The following is a 24,969-nucleotide window of genomic DNA, read 5'->3' on the forward strand; positions in this document are numbered from 1 at the left end:
TAGTCATTTTATGTTAAGTTATATTTCTATGTTAAAGCCAGCAGCAAGTGTGAAAACCAGTATGGATTAGTCAAAAACATACTCAGCAAATCTTTATTGTTTGAAATCTACAGCTCAAATTTCGATGCACTGCATATATACACATTTAGAGCCACATCTGCATCATTAAGGCTAGTTGGAGGTGACACTGGTCGACATGATGGTCTCTCCTTGCTGGTTCTTGACTTTACAGACATATTTTCCAAAGTCAATGGTCTCCATGTCTTCTACGGTGAGGACGCTCTGTGAGATACGTGTGGTGTAGCCCATTCCTCTGTTAACCAGCCTCCAGGATGCTTCAATGTGAACTGGCCGATGACCCTACACATACATACAGTTAATAAGTCACATCAAATTTCACTCCGGAAAAAAATCATGTATCAGAAGAAAGAGAAGCTTTGTCACAGGCACAGAAACAAAGCTATCGATGGAGTTTATTTCCTTCACTTTCTTGTAGGATGCTGCTAAGATGGCTCTGTGAGCTAAAGCTCAGGATTTGACATCTGTTTTTAGTGCATTGCTCCCCCTCCTACCTGACCAGGATAGGACCAGGTGAAGCTCATGTCCACCTCGGGTTCCCCCAGTACTGTACACGTTAGGTTGATGTGGTCCCCTCCTCTCACAGAGCTGGATGAGGTTTCCAGGCTCACAAACGGAGGCCCACTGGGAACTGTAGGAAGAGGGGGAAAAAGTAAAGTAAAATTTGTCACTGTTTCGCGAGCTGCTGAGCAGTAGGAAGTTGGTGCTTCACCTATGTGTGGAAAAGGACATTTCCAAACCTAAAACTGTCCATTTCTTTGCTGAATGATGGTTAAACAGACTGCTGTAACAGTTCATCTGTCAAACTCCGACTAATCCAGACATGGTTCCATTCCTTTCGGTGAATGCGCACGTGAAACAAACCAAAGGAGTTTCACTTCACCTTGAAGTAAAGTCTGCAGTGGATGATTTATGGCTGTGAAATTCCTTTACAACCAATATATGGCTCGTTCAATGTGCTGACCGAGTAAATGGCCTCATTTGACATTTAGAATATACAAAAATACAGTAAATAGTTTTTCTCCCACATTTTTGAACAGCAGTCCTGCATGTTTTTCCCATCTAAAGTGATTCTCAACTGGTGGGTCAGGACTTAAAAGTGGGTGGCAGACAGCCGGTCAAAAACAAATATTTGTTATTTTTTATTTTGAAAAGCCTTTCTTTTGATGGGCATGCTGTGAAATGCATGTTGCACAGAAAAATAGATAGTGTTTTTAAAAAAGATTATGTATGTGTGTTTTCAACAGCTATTTTTGAAAAACTAAATTTGGTTGATTTAAAAACAAAAAGTAGGTTGCAATTTAATGACCGTAGCAAAATGTGGGTCCCAGTGTGAGACCAGAATCCCTGAGTCTAAAGGAGAATGCAGTTTGCGTTTGCGTTGTCTGTTGTGGGATGTTAGTGGCGCTTCCTTACCCTCCACATACAGCAGCTGATACTTGGTAGAGATCTGTGGCGTTCCTCTGGTCACTGCTTTGCAATAGAGGACTCCTTGATCTTCAGGGCTTGGAGTTTTCAGGACAAACCCCTTCCTGGGGTCAAAGGTCACCAGAGTTTCATTTGAGGGGATCTCCTCTGGAGGGACTTCTCTGTGTAGGGACACTTTGGCCTTTGGATCCGTCACCCGACAGGGCACCACGGCAGGCCTGTCCGGACGCAGGTACACGATCTCAAAGTAGATGGCGGACGGAACGAAGAGGTTGTCTTTGTCTGATTGGAGAGAGGACTTAGACTTCAATCAACAAATATCAGAAGTGATTGATGCAAAGTGAATCCTTCCTGTGTGTCACTCACCTGTGAAATATATGTAGGTGACGTAGGTTTTCTCTCTGTCCTTCTCACACTCACTGCCGTCACACAAGATGACCCAGCAGCTGTAGAGCCCAGTGTCTGCAGCAGAGGGCGAGGTCAGTACCAGCTGACCGTACTTGTCGCTCTGCTTGATGCTGGAGGTCAGACACATAACATGAAAAAACTAAAACTCATCGCAGGAAACACAAAGAAGCTTTTGATTTGTAAGCACCTAAGGCGCGAGTCATTGAAGGTATCCAAGTAGGTCGGGTAGGACCATCCGATGTTGTTGCCTTTGCAGCGTAGCTCCACGTCCCTGCCAGGGGTCAGAGTTAGGGTTGGGCCGAGGCGCAAGAAGCGGCCTTTGTCAAGCACTTGCGTCAGCAGGGAGTGACCTCGACTGGATCCGTCCTTGACTTTGGGTTGACGAACCTTCACTCGCTTCCCACCTGGACGGCCACCATTGTCACCAACCACCTTTCTTCGCTTGACTTGTTGGCACAATCCTGAGGGTCAGAAAAAAAGGTCCAACTAATGTTGAGGATTGCGTTAGTTTAGGCAGGCATAGTAGTCAAGCTAGCCCAGCCCCATCAGCTGGGTTAGCATTCCCCTAATTCAGTAAATCTCCTGCTGATCATTTTCCATGCTTTCCATTGGTTAGAGTTAGTAACAACGCTGTATTCAAACCACTGAAACACGCATACTTGTGCATGTTTCGTCCCACTCCCACCCCAGCTCCTCCTCTTCTGTCTAATTAAACAGTGTCTCCTGTTGGCATCTAACGTTCGTGCTTCTGTTCCAGGGGGTCCTGCTGACCGCTCTCTCTGCTTGTGCTTTTCTATGTAGCTCATGGAAGAGTGAGGGGGAGCTCCCTTTGCTTTGGGCTTTTCTGGTAGCTGCTGGAAGGGCAAAGAGGTCCCAGAACAGAGCTATACCGCCAAATCTAAACTGTATGCTAATAAACAATTTGACTTAAGTCATCCTGACTGAAATTCAGTCCCAGCTTTCTACTAAACTAGAGTTAATCACATAATAGACTTTTCACGCAGTAACTTTTCTGAACAGTTCAACTCTTTTTCTTTTTTTTCCACAGAGAATTATGAAATAATTCTTTGATGTGACCACAGAAACAACAAGCAAAGGTCAGAGCAGATTTCTGCCTTTCCAAAATGTGTTGTTTTCATTCCTCTATGTTGCATTTTGAATCAAACGGTCAGCTGTGAAGGCCACATAATGAGAAACGCATGCTGCATGCCTCAGATCCAGCTGCTTTTTGTTCAGCCTGCTAAAACACTTTGGAAACTATTACACAATGTCACCACTTTTTACTCCTCCTTTACACACGCAGACACATAGAAATCATCCGCTATTGCTTTTTGAAAGAACATAATTTCAATTCAGAAAATGGTTTTTCTGCTTCTTTGTGTGTGATCCTGCTTATATAAATATGTGAACACAGCTTACATTTCTGCACCCATCGGAGCAAAGTTCCTGTAGCTATTGTTCACACTCCTTCCAAGGTCAGCCCAGTCTGTCATGATGGAGCAATCTGGGGCTTTATTCCACATGACACACAGATGAAGGAATGCAGGCTGTACTCACCATACTGGAGCTCCATGCACAGCATAGCCAAGCAGAACACAAGCCACAGCTTCATGGTCAGTGGTTGTGAGTGGGTCCTGCCTGAGGAGAGGAGGTCAGGGTTCGGAGCTTTGTTAGAAGTCTGCAGGCTGCCCTGCTCACATCTGCAGCTTCATCCTCCTCAGAGCCAGGAAGGAAGAAAATAAAAAACCATGAGAGATGGACTTTCTACTCCCTCCTCTCAGAGCAGAGAGCAGGATTGGAGTGTGCAGCCCTCTGCTGGACCCCAGCATGAGTTAGAAACTAGACATCTGAAGGAAGCATTGAAACTGATTGCCTGTTTATAACATGTGAGACAGGTTTTAATGGGTGAAATGTGGGTCAGAAATAGGGATGGATGATTTGGACCAGATCTCATATCTTGATATTTTTTCTCAAAATGGCAATATAAAATATTAATCTTGAAATTTTTAACTCAAAGGCTCACCTGAAAAACTATTCTGGGTTAAATTTGCTGATGAAAAATGCCACACAGCGGCACATGTATTAAAGGTGCAGTCTGCAACTCTTATAAAAGTGACTTTTTGTCATATTTGCTAAAGCTGTCACTATTTAAGGACAGCTTTACGTCAAACTAGTAGTTTGTGCAAAAAAAAACAGGCTCAATGAGTCCCTCCTGCTGCTCCTGCAGCCTTTGACAGATTGCCAGAATGCACCGCGACTGAGCAAAAAGAACCAATCAGAGCCAGGATTGTGTTTGATGGGCTGTCTGACACCTGTTGCTCAAGTCTTTGCCCCTTTCCCGGCGCTGTAGCACTGTCTTTTTTTACAGTGTATGGTCTGGAGGAGTAGAACATGGAATTAGCAACTTTTCTACTTGAAAGATAATTAGTGCTGCTTGATTTACATTATGTTTGATTTGTAATTGTTACACTAGAACTCTGTTGTGCGTGTGTTGTTCGTGTGCATGCAGCAGCCTCCGTGTGAGCTGCTGTAAGTGACACTGAGTTGTTGCTGCTGCTGCTGCTGAGGTGTGTGTACATTGAGAGAGAGAAGCGCTGCAGTAATACGCTTTTAACAGAGCATGTTATATTACTGTGATGTTGCTGTTGGACTTACGTTAGCTTGTTAGCTCCTCTGAGGGAGGGACTTTGGAAAGTTTGGAGGCAGGGCAAGAGAGCAGCGGGGAGGGAAGGGGGAGAGAGGGATCTGAGAGTCGCGGACTGCACCTTTAACTAACAGCTGATCAATACGTGCCACTTTTGCCTTTTTCTCCTATAAGCGACAGCATGTGTGAGTGAGTTCTTTAGTGTGGCTTGATAGGTGAAGGTCTTGGTTAGGACACACTCAGTAATCCATCTAACTGTGCTTTTCATGCTGTTTAGATAAGTAGCAAAAGCAGTAGTATTTTGATGTAAAACAAGCTATAAAATTGACATTGTAAAGAATGACACTGTTTGACTTTACTCTATGAATAATATTGTATTATGTGATTTGTACTGTGTGATTGTATAAATCAAAATTAGTAAAAAAAATCTTGATATAGGCAATATTGTCATTTACCATATCGCCAAAATATGAAACTCGATATATCTTGAATAACGATATATTGCCCAACTCTAGTCAGAAAATGCTCAGTGATGCCAAAGCAGTTTTTGGGATGTGACTGTTCTTGAATCCTGTTTTCTAGCAGTAAAATACTGTATGCTAAAGAATACTTTGTGTAAACAGGCAAAAATAATGAAATGAAAATAGAAAAATGGAACCTTAGCTGGTGTGACTATATTTTTCTTCTGAGATACTCAATATTTACTTGACATTGACAAAAAAAAAAAAAAAAAAAACAACTCTCACCATCACTACAAGTTTAAATTACAAGACTGTAATAGTAATTGTGCCTCTCATTTTGTTTGAATATCGTCAAATTTTACACGTGGATTGCATTGATTTTCAAAAAGATTATTTTCTTATGAAAACCTTAATTTGTGTGTATTTTTTCCCGCCCATTTCCCCTAACTGATAATGGAAGAAATTTAATTATCTATTACTGATACTTTCATTTTGTATGTTAAAAACAGAAGTGGTGTGTATTTTTGAGTTGAGATGAACACTGGAATAAAGGAAAAATAGTGTTGTTCATAATACCAACACTTCAGTCCCATTATATGTTCATTATTTGTACTTTCCGACGAAGCGACAACACTTTGTTACATTTCTTTTCTGTGGGACATTTTCATGCTAGAGTCTGAATTAATTTCTTTCTTGTAATACCTCTTTGTACCACAAGAGGGTGGACTTTATCTTAATGTTTCTTCAAAAGAAGTGTACTGGGATTTGATTTCAAGTTGGTTTTTTTTGGTTTTATTTTACAATCCTTGAGTGCACATGTTTTCTGTGGGTGCTTCTGTTTTCAATCTAGTCCACACACACACTTTGATTTTATTTTTAAATTTTTTTTTTTAACATTCATTAGTGTCTAAATATGCCATGGAAGTGATTTTAGGTGGGGAAAAGTGCAATTTCACCACCATCTTTATGCCCAAGTTTAATGACAGATGTCAGTCATGGAGCTTCACTTTAAAATTCCCTAATTTTATGACCAATGTTCGTGTATAGCAATTTTGTTGGATTGTTTCTAAGAAATTGCAGGATTATAGGACTGGAGTGTTCTTCTCAATTGCGATTAGTTTATGATTAAAAATGACTATTATGCAAACAATAAAAAAAAGTGCAGGAAAATAGCTGCGTGTAACATATACAATAATGCAAAAATGATTAGTAACATAATTGATAATGTTGACAACAAAAATTTGCATCGACGCATCGTTTAATGTCGGAAATTCATGATGAAAGCTTTCTGCTTCATTTTTGCTGCAGTACCATACACGAACTGATGGGGCAGTGTCGCTTCATTTACATTGCGAAGTAGAATTGCGCAACAGAAGAAGAACCAACCTAAAGTATCAAATGCTTGGGACCATTTCACTGAAAACGTATACTGCACACCTGAGGTGCAACTAACATCTGTGATATGAAACAAAAAATATTTGTATATTATGTACATTACATAAATGCACCGCCCCATTGGAAAATAGTCCATATATTGACAAGACATTCATCATTAATCAAATGAAGGGTCTATTACCACCTGTTTGTTAATTATACCTAGTTTAACCTACGCATTGTGGTTTAAAGGGGAAGAACAATAATTTGATTTACAATTATTCTTCATTTTTTTCACTCACTCACTTCATTCACCTTTTGTAAAAAAAAAAAAAAGAATTAAAAAAAAAGGGGAAAAAAAGGCATTTCCACTTATACAACAATACTGTACAGACTACTGCTTATTTCACGTGGTTTGAGGTAAACTTTATTAAGCAAAAAGCTTTTATGGATGAGGAAATAACATAGAACAAATATGTGAAACAAACTTTTTTGGGTGTTTATTTTAGCAGCTAGTGGACACTACACCATTGTAAGGGTCCTTCCATTCTGTTTCTATTCAACACAGCTAGGCTCTTATAATCACTCTGGTTTAAAGCTCAAGCTTTCAGCAACAAGAAGAGCAAGATGACCAACGTCTGCATTACATGTGTGGATGCTGGAGGATATGTTAGGAAATTGACTCATGCTACTGAACCATCCAAACAGGACAACCAATTACAAACAGTGTTTGCGTCCCACCCCTTGAAAAGTGGAAGGATTGTCCAAATGGCCTGATGTCAGACACTGGCAGTGCACGAGGATGAGAAGGCAGAGCTGTTTCTACTGTGAAACACTACTGCTTCTGTTAAACGCCCACAGGAAAGATGGAATCAATGTCAAACATTGGCACAGAGACTCAAACATCATTTCATTAAATACTTTCACTTATAAGTAACTGTTGTGCTTCTTGTTAGGTTGCAGGTTGCCCATTTCTCTGGCCTTTCCAGCTTATTATGAAGCATATCTGGAATTGTTTCAAAACAGCAAACTTCTTTTTTTTTTTTTTTTTGCCAAATATCAAAATATATCATGTAGCACATACACTAAAGACACTGTTTGGCTGTATGTTTTTAGTCATACGAACAAAAATGTAAAAAGTAAACTAAATATGACTAAAAGCAACAACTAATGTATAGGCACATCATTAACATCAATAAATGTTGGAAGGGCTTTTTAATTAATTTGAATCTACGAAAAGTTGAAAATCATACGCGGGCTACTTCTAGTGAGCGAGGTCGAGCATGATGTTGTAAGTGCTGGGAAAGCCATTGCAGTGCAGTGGAGTAAATGAGGCTTTATACAAGCAGGACCATTTTACATGAACGCCAAAGCAGCAATACTGCTCAACAGCTACAGAAAGTCTCAAATATGTAGTAAAAACAACACGTTCTGTCTGATCTTCTACATTATAATTCACTGTAAATACTAAAAACTCTTGCAAATACTTCAGGAGTTCACATTGGAAAAACTATAGACTGTACAAATCTGTTCAAACTGAAGACGATAACAAGGAGCCGCCTTCTCCAAACTGCATATAAGTCCATGAAGAAACAGAAGAGGTGGGCTGCAGCTGTAACTTAGTGTTACCTGTCCTTTTAAATTCAGCCATTCCCATGACATGAAGCTGTAGGGTGTGGCCTACAGGAAGTGAAGTAGTCCCTTCAGTGGCTCCTGAGTGTGAAGATGAATGGCATGGCCCTTTACAGACGGGCTGTACTTGTAAGTAAAGCACATACGCTGGAGCTGTATGTATGTACAGGTGCATCAATGCATGGCAGCCTGTAGCCGCTTCCCTATGTGTGTGTGTGTGTGTGTGTGTGTGTGTGTGTGTGTGTGTGTGTGTGTGTGTGTGTGTGTGTGTGTGTGTGTGTGTGTGTGTGTGTGTGTGTGTGTGTGTGTGTGTGTGTGTGTGTGTGTGTGTGTGTGTGTGTGTGTGTCTTTAACACTGGCTGGTCTTCTCTGGGCTGATGAAATGTTCCTGTTCCTTTCCTCCTGAAACCAAACCAGCCTCCTTCTCCTGAGGGCTCTTTTGGCTGCAGGCGGCACGCTGGAGATGACGCTGACGCTCCACGCTGTGCCACATGCCGTAGCCAAAGTAGATCAGGAAGCCTGAGAAGGTTTGGACAACGTGGGATTACTTCATCAGGTTAATCATGGATTCGCTCAGTTAAGAAAGCAAAAAAATCAGATGCATTCGAGTCATAACTGAACACTTGGAAAGAGTCAATGTTTTTTTTGTTTTTTTTTTGACGCTGAAGAGTCAAAACTGCTCCAATGATCTAATGTCTGTTGTTTTTTATGTTGTCGAATGTCTATCAAGCTGCTAACGATTGACCTCATATGACCTTTTTCACCTATGCATTTATATATATTGCATTTGTTTGCTTACGCATACAACTATATGCCAAGTGCAACAGGGAAATGTGCAAAATCATCACTAGGGCATTGCCATCATCATCCTGCGTGTTTTTAATATACTGTATTGTGATGCACTTGTACTGTATATCATTGAAAGTGTCTATTATTCGTACAGTTGCCGTACGGACAACCCCCGGTGCTATTGGTATGTTTACCGAAGTACACGTACGTAGCGTCTTAGGGTTAGGTTTAGTCTTTGTCACGTGACCTAAACTGGCCAATGAGGGGTGCTGTGTACGGATAGAATGTCGGTTTACTGATACGGAACCGTACGGATAGCCACTGCCTATATCATTTGTTGCAAAAGAAGTGAATAAAAGCTCAATAAACGTCTTTCCAAGAGCAACACATGTTATCAGTTTGTGTCTAGGGTGAACTGATTCATATGGGGTTTAGTAGAGGTTTTCATTATTATTATTGTGCTGTGAATGAAGTGCAATCGTCAAGCAAATACCATGATATCCTTGGAGGGAAACTCTTTTTAGATAAGGAATACCTTTACCTTCACTCTGATCCATCCATCAGTCATCACTGCTATTTGAATGGATTGTGTTTTTCTGATTTGAGCATTTTCATGTATGTTTAAGGTACTAAATGATCTGTTTTATAGTTCTTCAATTTCCTTTAAATCTTTGCTACAAAGGTGAAAGTGTTTGTTAAAGTCATTGACTCTTTCTTCTGATTGGCTCACTGCTGTGTGCGTGACACACACCCAGTTTCCTCCTGCCTTGTGTATAGGCGGGTTCAGTGAAAGGGGAATTCCTAAAAGTAGTTTGTTGTGCTCAGGGCGTAAATAAATTCAAAATAAATCAGTGTAACCTCTCCAATTTAGCGCTTTCACTAAATAAAGACTGCATGAACATTTTAGACAGAGGACTAAGTGTTCTGACACACATACCAATCCAAATACTACTTAGACTACTTAAAAAACAAATTATGACCCAACAGAGTGTAGCTGTTTTTCAAATATTGTGTGGTTCATTTGAGATGTCATTCATAAAAAAGTATTTTATATTTTACCTTGAATTTGTACATTTTATCTAATTTTATTGTGTACTGTTTGTATAGTTCTAGCTTGGAAATTCCCCTTCTATATACTGTAAAATGTGAGATATTTTATCTCTAGATTGTATGTTAATTCATGCATCCTCTATACCTATTTATCCTATTAAATACAAATGATTTATGCCAGAGGTTCTCAACTTGCAGGTTTAGGGTTGCAGATCCATTTTCAGTGGGTCACAGCGTGTTACATTAGTTTTTGTTGTTGAAGCCTTTAAACATCTGTTATTAGTTCAGTTTTTTAAAATGGTAAATATTGATGCGTTATTGTAAACTTTGTTTCATAATAATAATCATAATAAAACATTTATTTATAGAGCGCTTTCAATCAAAGTGCTGTACATCAATCACAGTGCAATACATCAAATAGATGAGCCATTAAACATGTAAAAATAATCATAACAATAATATGAAAGACATACATAAAAACAGGAATTTTAGGACTCATACGTCACAGTGTACAAATGTGTTTTTAGCTTTGCCTTAAAACCATCAATGGAGGGAGCCAGCCTAATTTCAGTAGATAAACTGTTCCATAGCAATGGAGCACGAAATGAAAAAGCAAGTCTCCCAACAGTTTTTCATGAACCTTTAGGACATTCAGAAGCCCAGTCCCGTGGGATCTCAAATTCATAGTTGGAACATATGGGTTTAACAGATTTAACAAGTAAGATGGCCCAATGCCATTTACAGTTTTACACGTTAACATCAGGTTGAGGTTATCAAACTGCTGATTTAAACTCGCAGGACCGACAACAATCAGTTCTGTCTTGACAGAGTAACAGCTAAAATACACGCCTGAAGCATATTTATGTCGGATACACTTTTGCAGAACCAACGGCATGTACAGCTGTAAGTCATCGGCATAACAATGAAAAGAGATCCCAAAAATGTTAAGAATTTGACCCAGCAGAGTCAGATAGAGGGAAAACAGTAATGGACCCAACACAGAACCCTGTGGTACCCCCTGCTTGACATTACAGAACTCAGAGAAGACGTTATTAAATACAATTCTTTGGGATCTTTCTGACAGGTACGAATTTAACCACCGGAGCACCTGGCCTGAGATGCCAAAGTAATTCTCAAGTCTGTCTAATGAAATACAATGATCCACCGTATCAAAGGCCGAGCTCAAATCCAATAACAATAAAACTGATGATGTGACGGAGTCCATAGCCAGTAACAGATCATTTACCACCTTTGTCAGCCTTTTCTGTGGAGTGATTTGCCCTAAAAGCTGATTGAAAAGGATCAAAGAGATTTTTAAAGACATAATTTAAGAGTAGACGACTTTCTCAAAGATTTTTGTTAAAAATGGAAGGTTTGAGACGAGTCTGTAGTTAATTGGAGAGTCGGCATCCAATCCGGGTTTTTTTTTAACAATGGTTTAACCAGTGTTTGGAATAACAGCGTTTAAAATAACGGCGTTAGGTAACGGCATTTGATTTTCAGTAACGGGGTAATCTAACTAATTAATTTTTACGCCGTTACAATGCCGTTATCGTTACTGATTGTTAAATGCGGTGCATTACATGCACTGATTGAATAAACTCCGAAAGCATCCCTGGCTTCATACTCAGCTGTTGTGAGGAGGTGGGTTAAAAACAAGGTGAGCGATTATGATTGGCTAAGGCGGCGTCATGCTCCATGGTAGCCAATCAGAGCCAGTGTTTTTATTCATGTGCCAGCACACGCGCCACACACACACACACACACACACTACAGATTTTATGAAGCAGCAGAGATGGCGAGCGTGGAACAGTCCGATGAAATGTTGACATTTTTAAGGTGACGATACAAACACTACTTTAAATTAATTGTGGTCAAAGGCAAGAACGTGTATGTGAAGTGTTCATTATATCCAGGAGTGAAGACTTTGTCCACATCCGTTGTAAACAACTCGAATTTAATGAAGCACCTCACGACACACGCATCTAAAAAATCTGAATTCTTTGACATGTAGCAACTTTTTTTTTTAAACAGTAACTCAAATAGTTACTTTTCTTGGTAATGAGTTACTTTTATTATAGAGTAATTCAGTTACTAACTCAGTTACTTTTTGGAACAAGTAGAGAGTAACTATAACTAATTACTTTTTTGAAGTAATTAGTAAAAAACGACAGTGGAAAGTGACATATTCAGAATATGTAAGACATAAGAGCAAATGTGGGCCAAAGCTCTTTAATAACCCATGCAGGCAATGGGTCAAGTGAGCAGGTTGTACTCCACTCTGACATGACAAACTTAGTAAGGCTTTCCAATGAAATAAGTTCTAACTCAGAGAAACCAGCACCACCAGAAACAGGACTTTTGACTGAAAACCCTACTTTGGCAATAAAAGACTTAAAAAAAATATTTTTAGTTTTTGTCATTAAAGTTTGTCATTTATTTTAAATTTCATGAACAAAAACATAACAGAACATGTATTAAAAAAAAAAAAAAAAAAACGCTCAGTATTAAAACAAAAATTAGAATGGCATATTGATTAAAATCAAGTCACTGAAAAGGGAGACTTTTATTTTAAGTCTGATGTCCTCTACTTTGTTATTAAAATACAATAAAAAGAAAAAATACTTAGATACACTTTTGTGTCAGACATTTTGGTCAATGATTAAAGTATGCCTTCTTCATGTTGCTAATATGAGACACTATTTATATTCTAGTTCATCGATTCTCAACTGGTGGGTCGGGACCGCAGGTCAAAAATAAATTTAATTCTTAATGTCTCTCATGTTAGACTTGCCTTTTACTTTAAAAGAAACTTTTCTTTTGACGGGCACGCTATGAAATGCATGTTGCACAGGGAAATATATAAATTTGTTAAAAATAAAAATTGTGTATGTGTGTTTTCAAAAACTATTTTTGAAAAACTAAATTTGTTTGGTTGAATTCTAAAAAATAAAAAAGCGAGTCGTGATTTAATGACCAGTTGAGAATCCCTGTTCTAGTTTATACGTCCAGTATGCTATTGTATTTCTTTAAATCATTTGGAGAAGTTTATTTTTTCCTTGTCACAGGCGATCATTAAGGTCAGTACTCACCCACAGCCATCCACACAGAGAAACGTATCCAGGTATCTCCGCTCAGCTGAACCATGAGGTAAATATTGACGAATATACTCAGAATTGGCAGAAAGGGCAACAGAGGCACCTGTGGGGGGGGAATATTTACCCCACTATTCAAACAAAGTGCAAATAATTTGCTGTGTTCTACTGAAGGTGCAGCTTCATACCATGAAGGAGACTTTCTTGCTGGTCTGAGGTTGCCTGCACACCATGAACACACAGATGCTGAAGATGAGCAAACACAGGAACAGCAAAGCCAGGATCCACACCTCCAGGCCAAGAAGTGAGTTGATGTGGTATGTTGTGAGGTAACTGATCACACACACAAACATGACTGCAAACACACACAAACAGAGAAAACACAAACTGAAGGAGCTGTAGTCAGTTGGTGGTACAGCTATTGTCACCTACCCAGCACTCCGATGGACATGTTGACCACACTGGAGGACTGTTCAGAGGGCGAGGCAGGCGGGTGTAGAACAGCCTGCAGGGCAGAGCTGCCACCTTTTAGCATGTTTAGATGAGACTCGGACTCTGTCAGGTCAGACTCGCCCATTTCAGATGACAGATTGTCCCTCTCTCCTTTACCTGTGTGACGCTCCATAGGTCCATCCGGCTGGTACCTGAAAGACAAAGACTCAAGATCAGACACTTAATACTATTAAAAACCATTGGAACGGGTTACACAAAACTATCACTTTTTTTTTTCTCCACATATTTATTGTGCTACATGCAACGAATTCCAAACTGATGTATTTTAGTTATTTCCCTGCACTGTGGCAGGTGGACAAAAAAAGTACATTTCCATTCCTGACATGTTAGAGCAGTGTCGTCAAATTCATTTTAGTTCAGGGGCCAAATACAAAGCAGTTTGTGGCTTTTGTTTGCACCTCTTCTTATAAATTATAATTATGTAAGACACTGACAATATTGAAGCAATAAGTGACAATCAGCATCTTCGCATAAATTTCCTTCATTTTGTGACCAATTTTAATTTCATTTGGGTACATTATGCGGGACAATTTGAGAAATGTATTTAAAGTGACATAAAATTGATAAAAGTATGGGAAAACTTGAATCGCTGCAAATATTTGTGAGTTTCATTGTAATTGTGTATTTGAAGAGGCTGAGAAATCTACAACAATTTGAACTAAATGGTCACTTACACAATTATTCATCATTGTTTCTCCTGTAGGCTGAAATCAGTGCTCTAACCGGGCCTGGAGTTTTAGTGTGTTAAAGTGACAATGAGAACAAGATTGCTTCGAAAAAGTTGTTGACAGAATAACACTTAATAAAACCTAAGTGGTGTTTAAACTCAACTGGGGATCGCTTTAATTGGTGAATAAGTCTGAGTTTGCTTTCAGACTGTTGAAAGATGCCAATCCCAAACCTGATCTGACCACTAGTTTAGATAAATAAGTCCATTCTGCACCTGAGATACAGGTTAATGGATGGTTTAACACCATGAACCGTGGGATCAGTGTGAAAAATGCCAAATCTTATAAGGTTTGGCTCTCAAACACCCAAATTGTTAAATAATAATCAAGTTATCAGCCTAAAACCACATTGTACGCTGAAAATCAACCCTGACCAGTGTCGACCAAGCTTGTTTGCTTGTCGTGTTTAGTTACCAGGGTGTATGCCTACATGTCAGTTTGAGAGTATAGAAATCACGCAAACCTAAATAAGCAGCTCCTTTGGAGCGTGCAGACACTAAATACTCTCACAATGGCAGCATTCACAGCTCTTACATCACAGGTGTGATGCAATCACAAAGACGCATAATCATGCCCGCAGGCATTTAAACAAGCAGCTTGGGAAGCTATTTCACAATATTTCTTTGGGAGCTTTTATAAATGTGATGCGCCACGAGAAAACCAGGAAACAGTTAATTTTGGGTTATTTACAGATTCTGAATGTGTAATTTCTAAGCTTTCAAAATTTTGTCACACCCATAGAAATCAAAGATAATTTGGAGAAGTTACATAAGGGAGAAATCCGCCCTTAAGTTCCGAAGGTTTTCTCACCTACCGGAGCAGGCAGGTGGGGGGGCAGTAACAAAAGCTACAGTATGTTTATGCATTATTACTTTGCATTAAGCCAACCCACGGCAGTGATTGTCATTTACAGTAACTGTTTTAATGTCATTTAACTGTTTTAATGTGATTCACATCCATAAATAATTACATTTGTCTTTAATTTAGTGTTGAATCAAAGCGCAGTGTTCATATAGAAACACAACTTCATTTTTAGGAGCCAAACTTTGCTCGTATTGCCTCCATTGGATGATCTTAAATGTTCAAGCTTGTTTGACTCAATGCACTGCTCTGCTGCTATAGGGAAACTTTGCATTACTGTCCTAAATTGAGTATTTCTTCTGTCAGACACAAACTCAGGAGGAGAAGCCAGCGACACCCGGTAAGTATTTGAAATAGTTGACTGTAGTTATGAATTACTCTGCTGCTGCTATGATAATAACATTCACTTCCTGAAGCATTGTTAGTCAGCCTTAATTAGAATAGATGCTTTAGAAGCCGTGTTTTACTTCAACGTGCGGTTTTTAGGCTCAAACCAAAAACTAAAGCGTTTGTATAGCCAAACAAAGTCAGCATATGAAACGGGGAAATCACTCTGCATTAAAACAAGCCGTTTTCAAACACAAAGTTTACCGTTTTCAAACCTCCCATACTGTTATTTGAACCACGGAGTGCTTCCTTCGTCACTTCCACGAGCATGTTTTGCAAAACTGTGAGCTGTTTCCCCGTTTATCTCATGCTGACTTGTTCCAGGTTTTGCCATAGCGCGCCATAATTGTGCTCACCTGAGGATCAGTACACACACAGCAACCAGAGAGTAGGCCAGCAAAGTTCCAATGGACATCATGTCAACCAGGGCTTTGAGATCAAACAGGAAAGCCATGATCGCTGCAGTGAGTAAAAAAACACGCACAGAAAAACCCTCAGTTAACATTTTTAGCATTGAAATGAGTGTTAAACGTGTATGACACGTCTATTAGCAACATTTGTTCACAGTCATACGTGGCAAAAAAAGCATTAATGCAATACAATTTTTTTTCTCATTAAAAGTCACAAGGTTGTTTTCTTCATCGTCCAATAAAACACATGATTAAAAGCAGATACAAATCAAATACCATGCAGACACAATTTCAAAGCACACAACTGATAATGGCACAATAGTTTGGATCAGTTGCACAAAAGGGTTGCATTTGCGGTGTAAAATACTGGGGTGATGCTTTTAGTTTGCTGCTGTGAATCTCAGCACGAGGCTTCATCTCAGCAGCATGGTTCAAACACACAGCAGTGGTATTTCTGCAGCTCCTCACGGTGGTGTATTAAAAATAATAACAGGTGCTGTGGTGCTGCTGTGCTGTCCCATGTCCTTCACCGCTTCACCAGGTCATTCACATTTTAAGTTTATGCCCAACACAGATAGTTTCTGACCTGTGGAACTGTTGTAAATCTATTATGTATCAATACTGTGGCTACATTGGATCCAGATCTAACAAATAATCTATTTTGACAGTCAGAGTAAACAAGATTTATAACACGATTTAGCTTCTGTATGACAATAGTTTATATCACTACAACAAGATTGTGCATGTCTCATTTTCCACTAATACATTTCAAACTGTAATATACAGTATAATTGGGGCCACAGAGCAGAAAGACATTAGAAATAAAGATATGACACTATTAAAGCAATCAATTAATGTAATTTACAAAATTATGGAATGTCTGGAAATTCAGGGACATTCATCAATGAACTGACAACAAACTAACATAATCCTCAAGCCACTGGTCATTCGCCTTTTAGACATCTAAAGGCTCTTTGTTTTGACAAACCCTGTAAAATCTGCACAGTTTTGTTTAATTTGTGGTCATTTTTGGAGACAGTGACTTTTTTGGTATAGAGGCCTGTGTATGTTTATATCTATTACCAATTTGAACAAGATTGCTGATAAAACTATTAAAATATTCAGAATTAAATTAAATCAAGCACCCACTGACAATGCACACCTCCTGTTGACACAGATTCTGTATCATAATTGGTTTAATCCATTTCTTGGGAATGTGATAGTAGTGTCCAAATATCGGTGATATTCACAGCGGCCTCTAGAAGTCATGATAGTTATGGCTAAGTTAAGTATGAGCTGGCTTGTTGATATTTATTCTCTTCCAAAAGTTTTCCTTTAAGGGCAACAAAAGCATCTCTGAAATATAAAATTATTATATTGTACAATATAGTTTTAGATCATCATCTACCATTGCTTCTACAAAAATGGAAGGAGTGTTTGGAAAAGGTTTAAATTAAGGAAAAAGTGCAGTACAAACAATATTTTCAGATTCAAGCAAAAAAAAATTATCATGTCCATGTCTGAAATACCCTACACCACATTTGTCATGCAGTCCCCTTCACCACCACCATGACCATAAGCACCAGTTTAAAAAAAGAACCCAACCCAAACACATCCACCAAACATTCCCAGCATCGGCGAGTCCTTCTCTGGGAGCTTACCGGCAGTAGTACCTGCCGCCATGGTGGCAGCCACGGGCGACTGGCGTTTACTCACTTTGGACATAAATTTGAACAGAATGCCATCTCGTGCCATGGCAAAGAGAATGCGCGGCAGAGGGAACATGGAACCCAACAGGCTAGGAAGAAGAGGGTTCATAGTTAAGTTATGGGCATTCACAAAAACACATGACACCCACATAGCTGTGAAAGAATGACAGACGAGTATGCAGGGTGAGATGGTAACCTCTTGTAGGAATAGAAGGAAAATGTTTAAATACAACTTTGTCTTTCACAGTTGATCGGTGGACAAAGGTTTGCTGAGTTTTCTGTTTTGAATGGACCCTAGGCTCTCACCTGCGACTACAGCGGAGCTCATAGTGGCAATAAGTGGGGTCTTCGTCTTAGGATTGATTCGGGCTAAGGCTTTGAAAAGCACCCCATCCTCTGCCATAGCATAGATTATACGTGGCATAGGGAAAATGGAGCCCAGCAGACTGCATGAGACAGCAAAGACATGCAAAGACCAACACATTAGTCAAGAGCCCCCAACCCCGATGCACAATCACACACCAACAATCACATCATGAGAGGCTCAGAGAGCGAATAACATCAGTGCCGTCTTTCTTCTCTAAAGGGTGTACCATCATGTTCTATGTTCAATAAAATGGATTTAACTTGTTAAATGTTTATAGTCAATGTGGATTTGACCGATTAAGGGCAATAGAAAGAAAATGTTTCCATTCCTTAGGTAACTGGCATAACATCTTCTCTGTGGTTGTATATGAGCTACAAATAATAAACAAACTATGATGTTCTTTCTTTAAAAAATTCTTGAATACGAATCATAGATTAAAACATAAACAGGTACACTCGAATTGTAATCTAATTTGTAAAATTAGAAACATGGTTTAGGAAACTTTATGATGAACCTTTAGGGAAGAGAGACACAATTAGGTCACACCATGCTAAAAGACTCCCCAACTTGCTCATTGTACATTTAACCACTGAATGATTACAATTACATCACAAAGACATGCAAGGATCTAATCATATTGAGAGTAAGGAAACACTGCACACTTTTAAGCGATCAATCCATTGACAAGACGCAGAGATTGGACCAAGTAGGCTACTTTGGTCCAATCTCCAAAACAATGTGTGGATATTGTACATTCTGTCCTTTTTACTATAGAATGTATTAAATAAAATAGAGACATGTCTTTTTTATAATCCTGGGCCTAATTTCTGATATCAAATGCTGGTTTTACCTGGTTGAGAGGGCACACAGTGAACCCACAGCGACCACATACTTGGCAGGACTCCAGCCCACATACTCAAAGGCCATTGGTAGGGGGCTCTTTTCATCCAGACGATAGTAGGGCATCATGAGTGTGAGTGCAGCCGACACACCGAAGTACGCCAGGAAACACACAGTCAGAGACACGACGATGCCAATGGGAATAGCTCTCTGAGGGTTCTTCACCTCCTCCCCTGACACACATGAAGGAAACATGAGATTCTGCTTTAGTGAAGGTCAAATCACATCATATTTCTGACCATAACTCACCCGTTGTGGCAATGCAGTCAAACCCCACAAAAGCATAAAAGCATGTGGCAGCTCCTGCCAGCGTCCCACTGAAGCCGTAGGGCATGAATCCTCCCACTCCATAGTCACTGGTCACGTTGGCGGTCACGGACAAATTCCTGAAAAATGCACAAATCCATTTAAAAGCATTTCTCAACAAGTATGCAGTCTGTCAAGTCCTTTTGACACAGTTTTCCCAGTAAATAAATATGAGTTACCTTGTAACTATTGTCACATTTATGAGGGACTCTTCTGTTATTCTCCAGTTCTCTGTATCTCCTTTGACGAAGCCGGAGATGATGACAAACAGGAGCACCAGTACGTTGACAGAAGTAAAGACTTTATTGACCCAGGCAGATTCCTTCACCCCAAACGACAGGAGTCCTGAGAGAACGCAAAGACAACCGAAGTGAGCACCATTTTATATGCCGTTGTTCATTTGACTAACTCCACCGCAATTCTATCATGTTTTAATAATGCACTATACCCATATGCGTTGACCTGTGTTCCCTAAACCAAAAATCAAATATTTGATTAGTTTTAGATTAAGTGGAGTATTGATTTTCGTGGGGCTGTTGTGACGTTTTCAGTTTGTTTGGTGGATATTTTTTCTGTTAGATTTCAGTTCCGTTTTGTTCGCTCCCCACCGTAACTCAGAGGCGGATTCACTAAAGGTTTAGTGGTATTAAAACATGTGCAAAAGTCACAGCTAATTAGGAGAACAAACTCCATGGAATCAGGACTGTGCGTCTTCAGCAGGTCAGAATGCGCCCTCATTCCATTTAACGTGTTTCCCTCTAATGAATATGTAAAGTAGGCAGATCTCGTAAAGCGCACAGAAAAATGAGAGGAGGACATGCAAATAAATTAATGCAGTGGGAGCAATGCAATTAATCAAATCTGGAACTGTTTGCTGTGATTGTTTTAGCACAGAAAAATACAATACAATACAATACACCTGACAAGCAGGTGCAAACACACACGCAGAGATCCACAGCAAGAAATGTTGACACAAAACACATCAAAGATGGAAAAAAAGGCTCCAGTTACCCTTTCTAGTATGAGAAAATAATTGAAATAAAAGAATAGTCAATATTAACAGCCACTGAATGAGAAAATAAAGTGTGAGTGTGTGTGTGAGGGAAAGAAGTGTGTGTGTGAGGGAGAGAAAAAGCTTCACACCTGCGGTGTGATGGCACAATATGAGAGTGTGGTGACATAGTGCTACTCTTGAGGTCAAACGTGCTGGATGATGGTCAGTAGATTATCCTAAAATGGTGCTGATTGACTGATTGACAGACTGCGTTGCTGTATTAACTCAGATCAATGGCGTCAACAGATCAATAGGACGGTTTCTGTCCAAATCTGCCTATTTTTCATGGATTGATCAGAACAAAGTTACAGGACCTGATGGAGAAGCCACATTAAATTAAGAGGGAAAATATTATTAGATTTTGAAGTTATTGTTTAAAAAACTTAAAATTTAAAAAATTTAAAATAAAAACTTTTCTATTTGTTTATTTAGTTTTATACGTTATTAAATGTTTCTGTTGCAGACAGAGAAGTCCATCTGCCTCCAATATAACTTCCTCAAATGTCAGTGTGCTTGTGCGCAATGACGTCTCCACATTAAACGGGCAAAACGCTCATTTAAATGGGGTGGTCTGCACCACTTCTGCACGTGCACTAATCATTGGCGTAATCTTAGTGAATTCCTCGCAGCAGGTGAGGAAACTGCATCACCAAAGGATTTAGGGACACACCTGGTTTACCACCCTTTATTTCAGATAAGTGAATCTGCCCCTCAGTGTATGTGTGGGTCTCTGCTTTTCTGCCACTTCCAGTATAATCAGTGTGCATGAGTGTGTGTGTCAGTAAATTAGATGACCTGACCTCATGCATAATTAGCATATGTCTGGTCACACTGTGTTTGCTTGGGTGTCAGCCTCATCTTGGCTGGTTTTTGACAAGTTTGACAAGTCAATCTTATAGTATTTGAAAGGTCTTGTAACTAATGGTTGAGATGTAATGGGTTGTGTCATTTAGGTTTATAAATATTTACATTTCTTGCCAAGAAACTCTTAAAAAAAAAACAAAGAAACAGCATTGCATAATCTCCACATGTTCTATCCTTATAAAAACAACCAAATGCAAACAAACAGTCGTAATGGCATTGAGACAATGCCAAAATACAAAGCATATGAGCCAACAGGTCATACAAGTGGAAGGTTTGGGGTCCACCTTGTATCTCAAGAAACAATAATGACTAACATCCAAGTTACTTATGATACAAGCTCTGATTTGAGGTTATGAAGCTGCTTTACTAACCTACTGGTTATTACAAAGCTGGGGTTGTTTATGTGACTGAGAAGTTTAATAAAGAGGAGGAAGGCTTTGTTAGCCAATGAGGAAACTCCAACAGCCCTCCAGAGTGCATCTGCCCCATTAAGCACTTTCCATTCATTGATGTGCCACATCGTTGATGAATAACATCAGCTGTAGCTTATAAATTAGCCTCTGTTGGGACAATGCTGCTTCTGTTAAACAATAGACATGCTTTTTTTTAGGATTTTCAGCACTAAATCGCTGCCTCACCGGAGAGAAGCAGAATCAGGCAGACAGCAAAGAAGTCCGGGTACTGGGCCAAACCAGGAGCATTCATTGGGAAGTAGGTTTTGCAGAATGTCTCTATGTGTCCTCCGATCATTTCATCAAAGGTGCCGCTCCATGCTCTTGCAACTGAGGAAGTTCCTGACGGAAAAAAAGCAGCCAACATCCTTAAAGAACCACAGCTTTCATTAAATTACGAGCTGTTAACAAAAGATCGTCACCAGTTACCAATCACATAGGAGAGGATTAGATTCCATCCAGTGATAAAGGCCCAGATCTCCCCAACTGTTACATAACTGTAAAGGTAAGCAGAGCCCGTCTTGGGGACCCGTGCGCCAAACTCAGCGTAACATAGGCCAGCCATGACAGAGGCCAGAGCAGCAATCAGGAAAGATATTACAATGCTGGGACCAGAATTGCCTTTGGCCACTTCTCCAGCAAGGACATAAACGCCGGCTCCTAGTGTGCTACCCACTCCCAGGGCTATGAGGTCCACTGTTCCCAGACAGCGGCAAAGCTTAGAGTCCTCCAGACTGTTGAGGTCAACCACTTTTCTACGAACCAAGGAGCGGCCGAACGACAGAACCTGTTCCAGCATGTTGACAGCTGTTGACAGAGGAATTACAAAAAGAAAAGCTTGAAATACCTCATGTTTTGGCTTGTTGGGTTTATGACTGTGTGCATGTGGAGGGTGAGACCACATTAAGTGCAAAGAAACAAGAAGAGAACACTTTAAAATATAGCTCTATGAAAGCAACACTAGCATCTCCAGCAACACTCAGATAATAGCAACTATTTTCATCGGCATTTGCATTTCTGTAGAACTCAAAAGAAGGCTGCTGCAGTTCTTCAACGTTCAGATCTTTCTGCACAGATAAATTGCTCCACCTGTTTTGCATTTTTAGCTGTGATGACATTCAAAAGAAAAATGCTGAAAATTGAGACGCATAATAAGTCAGATGAAACGAGGGTGGAGTTTTGAGAGGGGAAATTAACCCTACAATCCAACCAGTGAACCAGTAATCCTACCGTTATACAGTATGAGTCCCTTCAAAAGCTTTTGTTTGGAGTTATGGTGCAAATCCAAGTCTTCACAGAGCTGCATTCATAAAGAGGCCAATAGTGTCCTAACATAAAGAAATTCCAGAAACTCTGTGCACTAATTACATGCAAAAGAGACACAATTGAACTTAAACTGTATAGAATTTGCAGTTGTCCATGGATTAGGAATGTCTTTTTTCATTGGAAAGACTGATGCAGATGCTGCTACGTATAATAGAATCAGTACAATATGATGAAAAGGCTTAAAGTATTGCATCTCTTTTGGTGAAATATTTGTAATTTGCTTTGATGTCGGGGTTCCTAAACTTTGATCACCGTAACCATAAATCAACACTGACGACCATTCAAATGAGCGTTAATCTCTTCTACTGTGTGAAGCGAGACCAAGAGATTGAAATGGGACATCTTATTAGCATTACAATGTGGGCTGAATTACAGCATTTCCATTGATACAGTATGTGAAAAAAGAAGATACGACAGAAGTTTGTATGATGAACTTTTACCTGTGAGGACTTTGATTAATTTAAGCTTTTATAAAGAACAAAAGTAGTTAGTAAGGCGAACATTAAAAAGTGTATCCTAAGACCTAAACTGTTGTCAATGTAAATCCAATGTAAACTTAACATCAAAGATACAGTCAAAGACTTTTTTCATAAATTCTATGTTCAGTTAGTGATTTTGTATCTATGCTCATTCTCCACAGAATTAGTCTCTTCTCTATGAGTTACATACCTTGCAGTCGTGCTGTATGGAAGTTGAAATTCTGTCTACTCGTATTGTTTCCAGCCTGTTTCTGCAGGGAGACTCAGCAGAGCAGCTGCAGGTAAGGTTCGACTGATTCAATGAACTGCAGGCTCTGAACTCACCAGAAGGCTAATTCACTATGTTGGCATGTAGTGCAAAAAGCAGCAGTAGTGCTACTCCTCCCCTCTGTCCCCTGTCTTTCTTCATAGGGTCTGCCCTTGCCTTGCCCCCGTACGCAGCCTCCAGTCCCGCCACAGCCACAGGAGTGACGTCCCCAAAGGGAGGAGGCAACCCAGCAGAGGTGGAATCAGGGAGAATGGAGTGTATCTTAAGACCATGCTTGTGGTTTGGAGGCGTAAAATTAGTGGAGGCAACATTAGATCATCAGCACCAAATCTAGGCTCCGACTGTAGATAAAGATGGAGCTTTTATTGGTAAATTGTTATATTTCTGATGTATTCTTTAAAAAGAGCTGTAGTGATGCTCACTAACCACCACTGATAAATGGTTAGGCAACTTTCACTGACAAACATTGAGGCACACTCTGTTTACCCAGTGCAGCCCACAGGAGTGCAGCTAAAAGCATGAGTGCTGATTGGTCAATGAAGGGTGGATAGTCCTGGGAGGGAGGAGGTAAGTCCTCCTAATGTAAGACAGGTATTGCTCAATGTACCCTGAGCTATTGGACCCGGGAACATATTGAAATCAATAACACAGCTTGCAGTGGGTCACCACCAAACAAAAAATCAATTTCACAGCATTTCTGACTCAAAAAGCATGAGATATTGGAGTGAAAAAAAAAAAATCATTTATTTATTTTTTAACAAACGTGATATGGAAACTGGTTCTGAGGGTGTGTTTGGAAGCAGAGAGTCTTACTGCTGAGACAAGCTCAAACCAGCTGAAAGCCTCAGTGGGAAGGTGGCAGCTGGCCCCCAGGAAGCAACAGGCAGTCGCAGCGCAGAGGCTTGACTGCCTGACAACAACCACCTCTGTCTGAGCGTGCCCATCCAGCCAAGCAGCCACATATCATGGACGATTGCCCACTACACCCTGGCTGTAGGGGCAGATATACCTGACACGCATGCTGATGGGAAAGCTGATGCTTTACTTAATTGTAAACTGCACTGGTATCCCAAGCACAAACTTGTAGGTATACTCTAGTCAGCTATAGCAGGGCTTCTCCAAACTTACACTTTGTTATAAAAAAAAGCAACAGCAGCGTTTAGAATAAACCACCGGAAACAAGAGTTCATTTGGGACCGAGCATGTTTCCTTGCATTGTCCTTGTACTGTAACCATGGAAAGGATGGACAGGGGTCACTGGCTCACCATATTTTCTCTGTTGACATGCGCTAATTGTGTGAAGCCAATTGAATGCATTTGCTTGCTGATGGCTGAATGGCCTAGCTTCAAAAACATGGCAATGGTCAACAGATTGAGTGGTGTTTG

General features: G+C 39.9%; 2 protein-coding genes across 3 annotated transcripts; both read right to left on the reverse strand.

The window, feature by feature from the left end:
- Positions 1-77: 77 nt before the first annotated feature.
- On the reverse strand, positions 78-3,718 carry pdgfrl (platelet-derived growth factor receptor-like). Its single transcript, XM_028459789.1, has 6 exons — positions 3,472-3,718; positions 2,102-2,375; positions 1,873-2,024; positions 1,495-1,788; positions 573-709; positions 78-360 (listed from the first exon to the last, which is right to left on the reverse strand). Exons 1-6 carry the CDS (start codon positions 3,524-3,526, stop codon positions 172-174), a joined length of 1,101 nt encoding a protein of 366 aa, XP_028315590.1. The 5' UTR covers positions 3,527-3,718; the 3' UTR covers positions 78-171.
- Positions 3,719-7,408: 3,690 nt separating this feature from the next.
- On the reverse strand, positions 7,409-23,767 carry slc7a2 (solute carrier family 7 member 2). 2 transcript variants are annotated; one of them, XM_028459839.1, is made up of 12 exons: positions 23,506-23,767; positions 21,940-22,317; positions 21,697-21,852; positions 19,320-19,485; positions 19,084-19,220; positions 18,785-19,007; positions 17,520-17,656; positions 15,805-15,907; positions 13,392-13,603; positions 13,148-13,314; positions 12,957-13,065; positions 7,409-8,544 (listed from the first exon to the last, which is right to left on the reverse strand). In XM_028459839.1, the coding sequence occupies exons 2-12, from the start codon at positions 22,307-22,309 to the stop codon at positions 8,375-8,377; spliced, it is 1,950 nt and encodes a 649-aa protein (XP_028315640.1). In that variant the 5' UTR covers positions 22,310-22,317; positions 23,506-23,767; the 3' UTR covers positions 7,409-8,374. The 2 variants fall into 2 exon arrangements, with proteins under 2 accessions (XP_028315640.1, XP_028315639.1); XM_028459838.1 differs by lacking the exon at positions 17,520-17,656 and adding an exon at positions 17,874-18,013.
- Between the last annotated feature and the right edge of the window lie 1,202 nt (positions 23,768-24,969).

The sequence above is a fragment of the Gouania willdenowi genome, chromosome 10 (assembly GCF_900634775.1).
Source record: "Gouania willdenowi chromosome 10, fGouWil2.1, whole genome shotgun sequence".
Taxonomy (NCBI): domain Eukaryota; kingdom Metazoa; phylum Chordata; class Actinopteri; order Blenniiformes; family Gobiesocidae; genus Gouania; species Gouania willdenowi.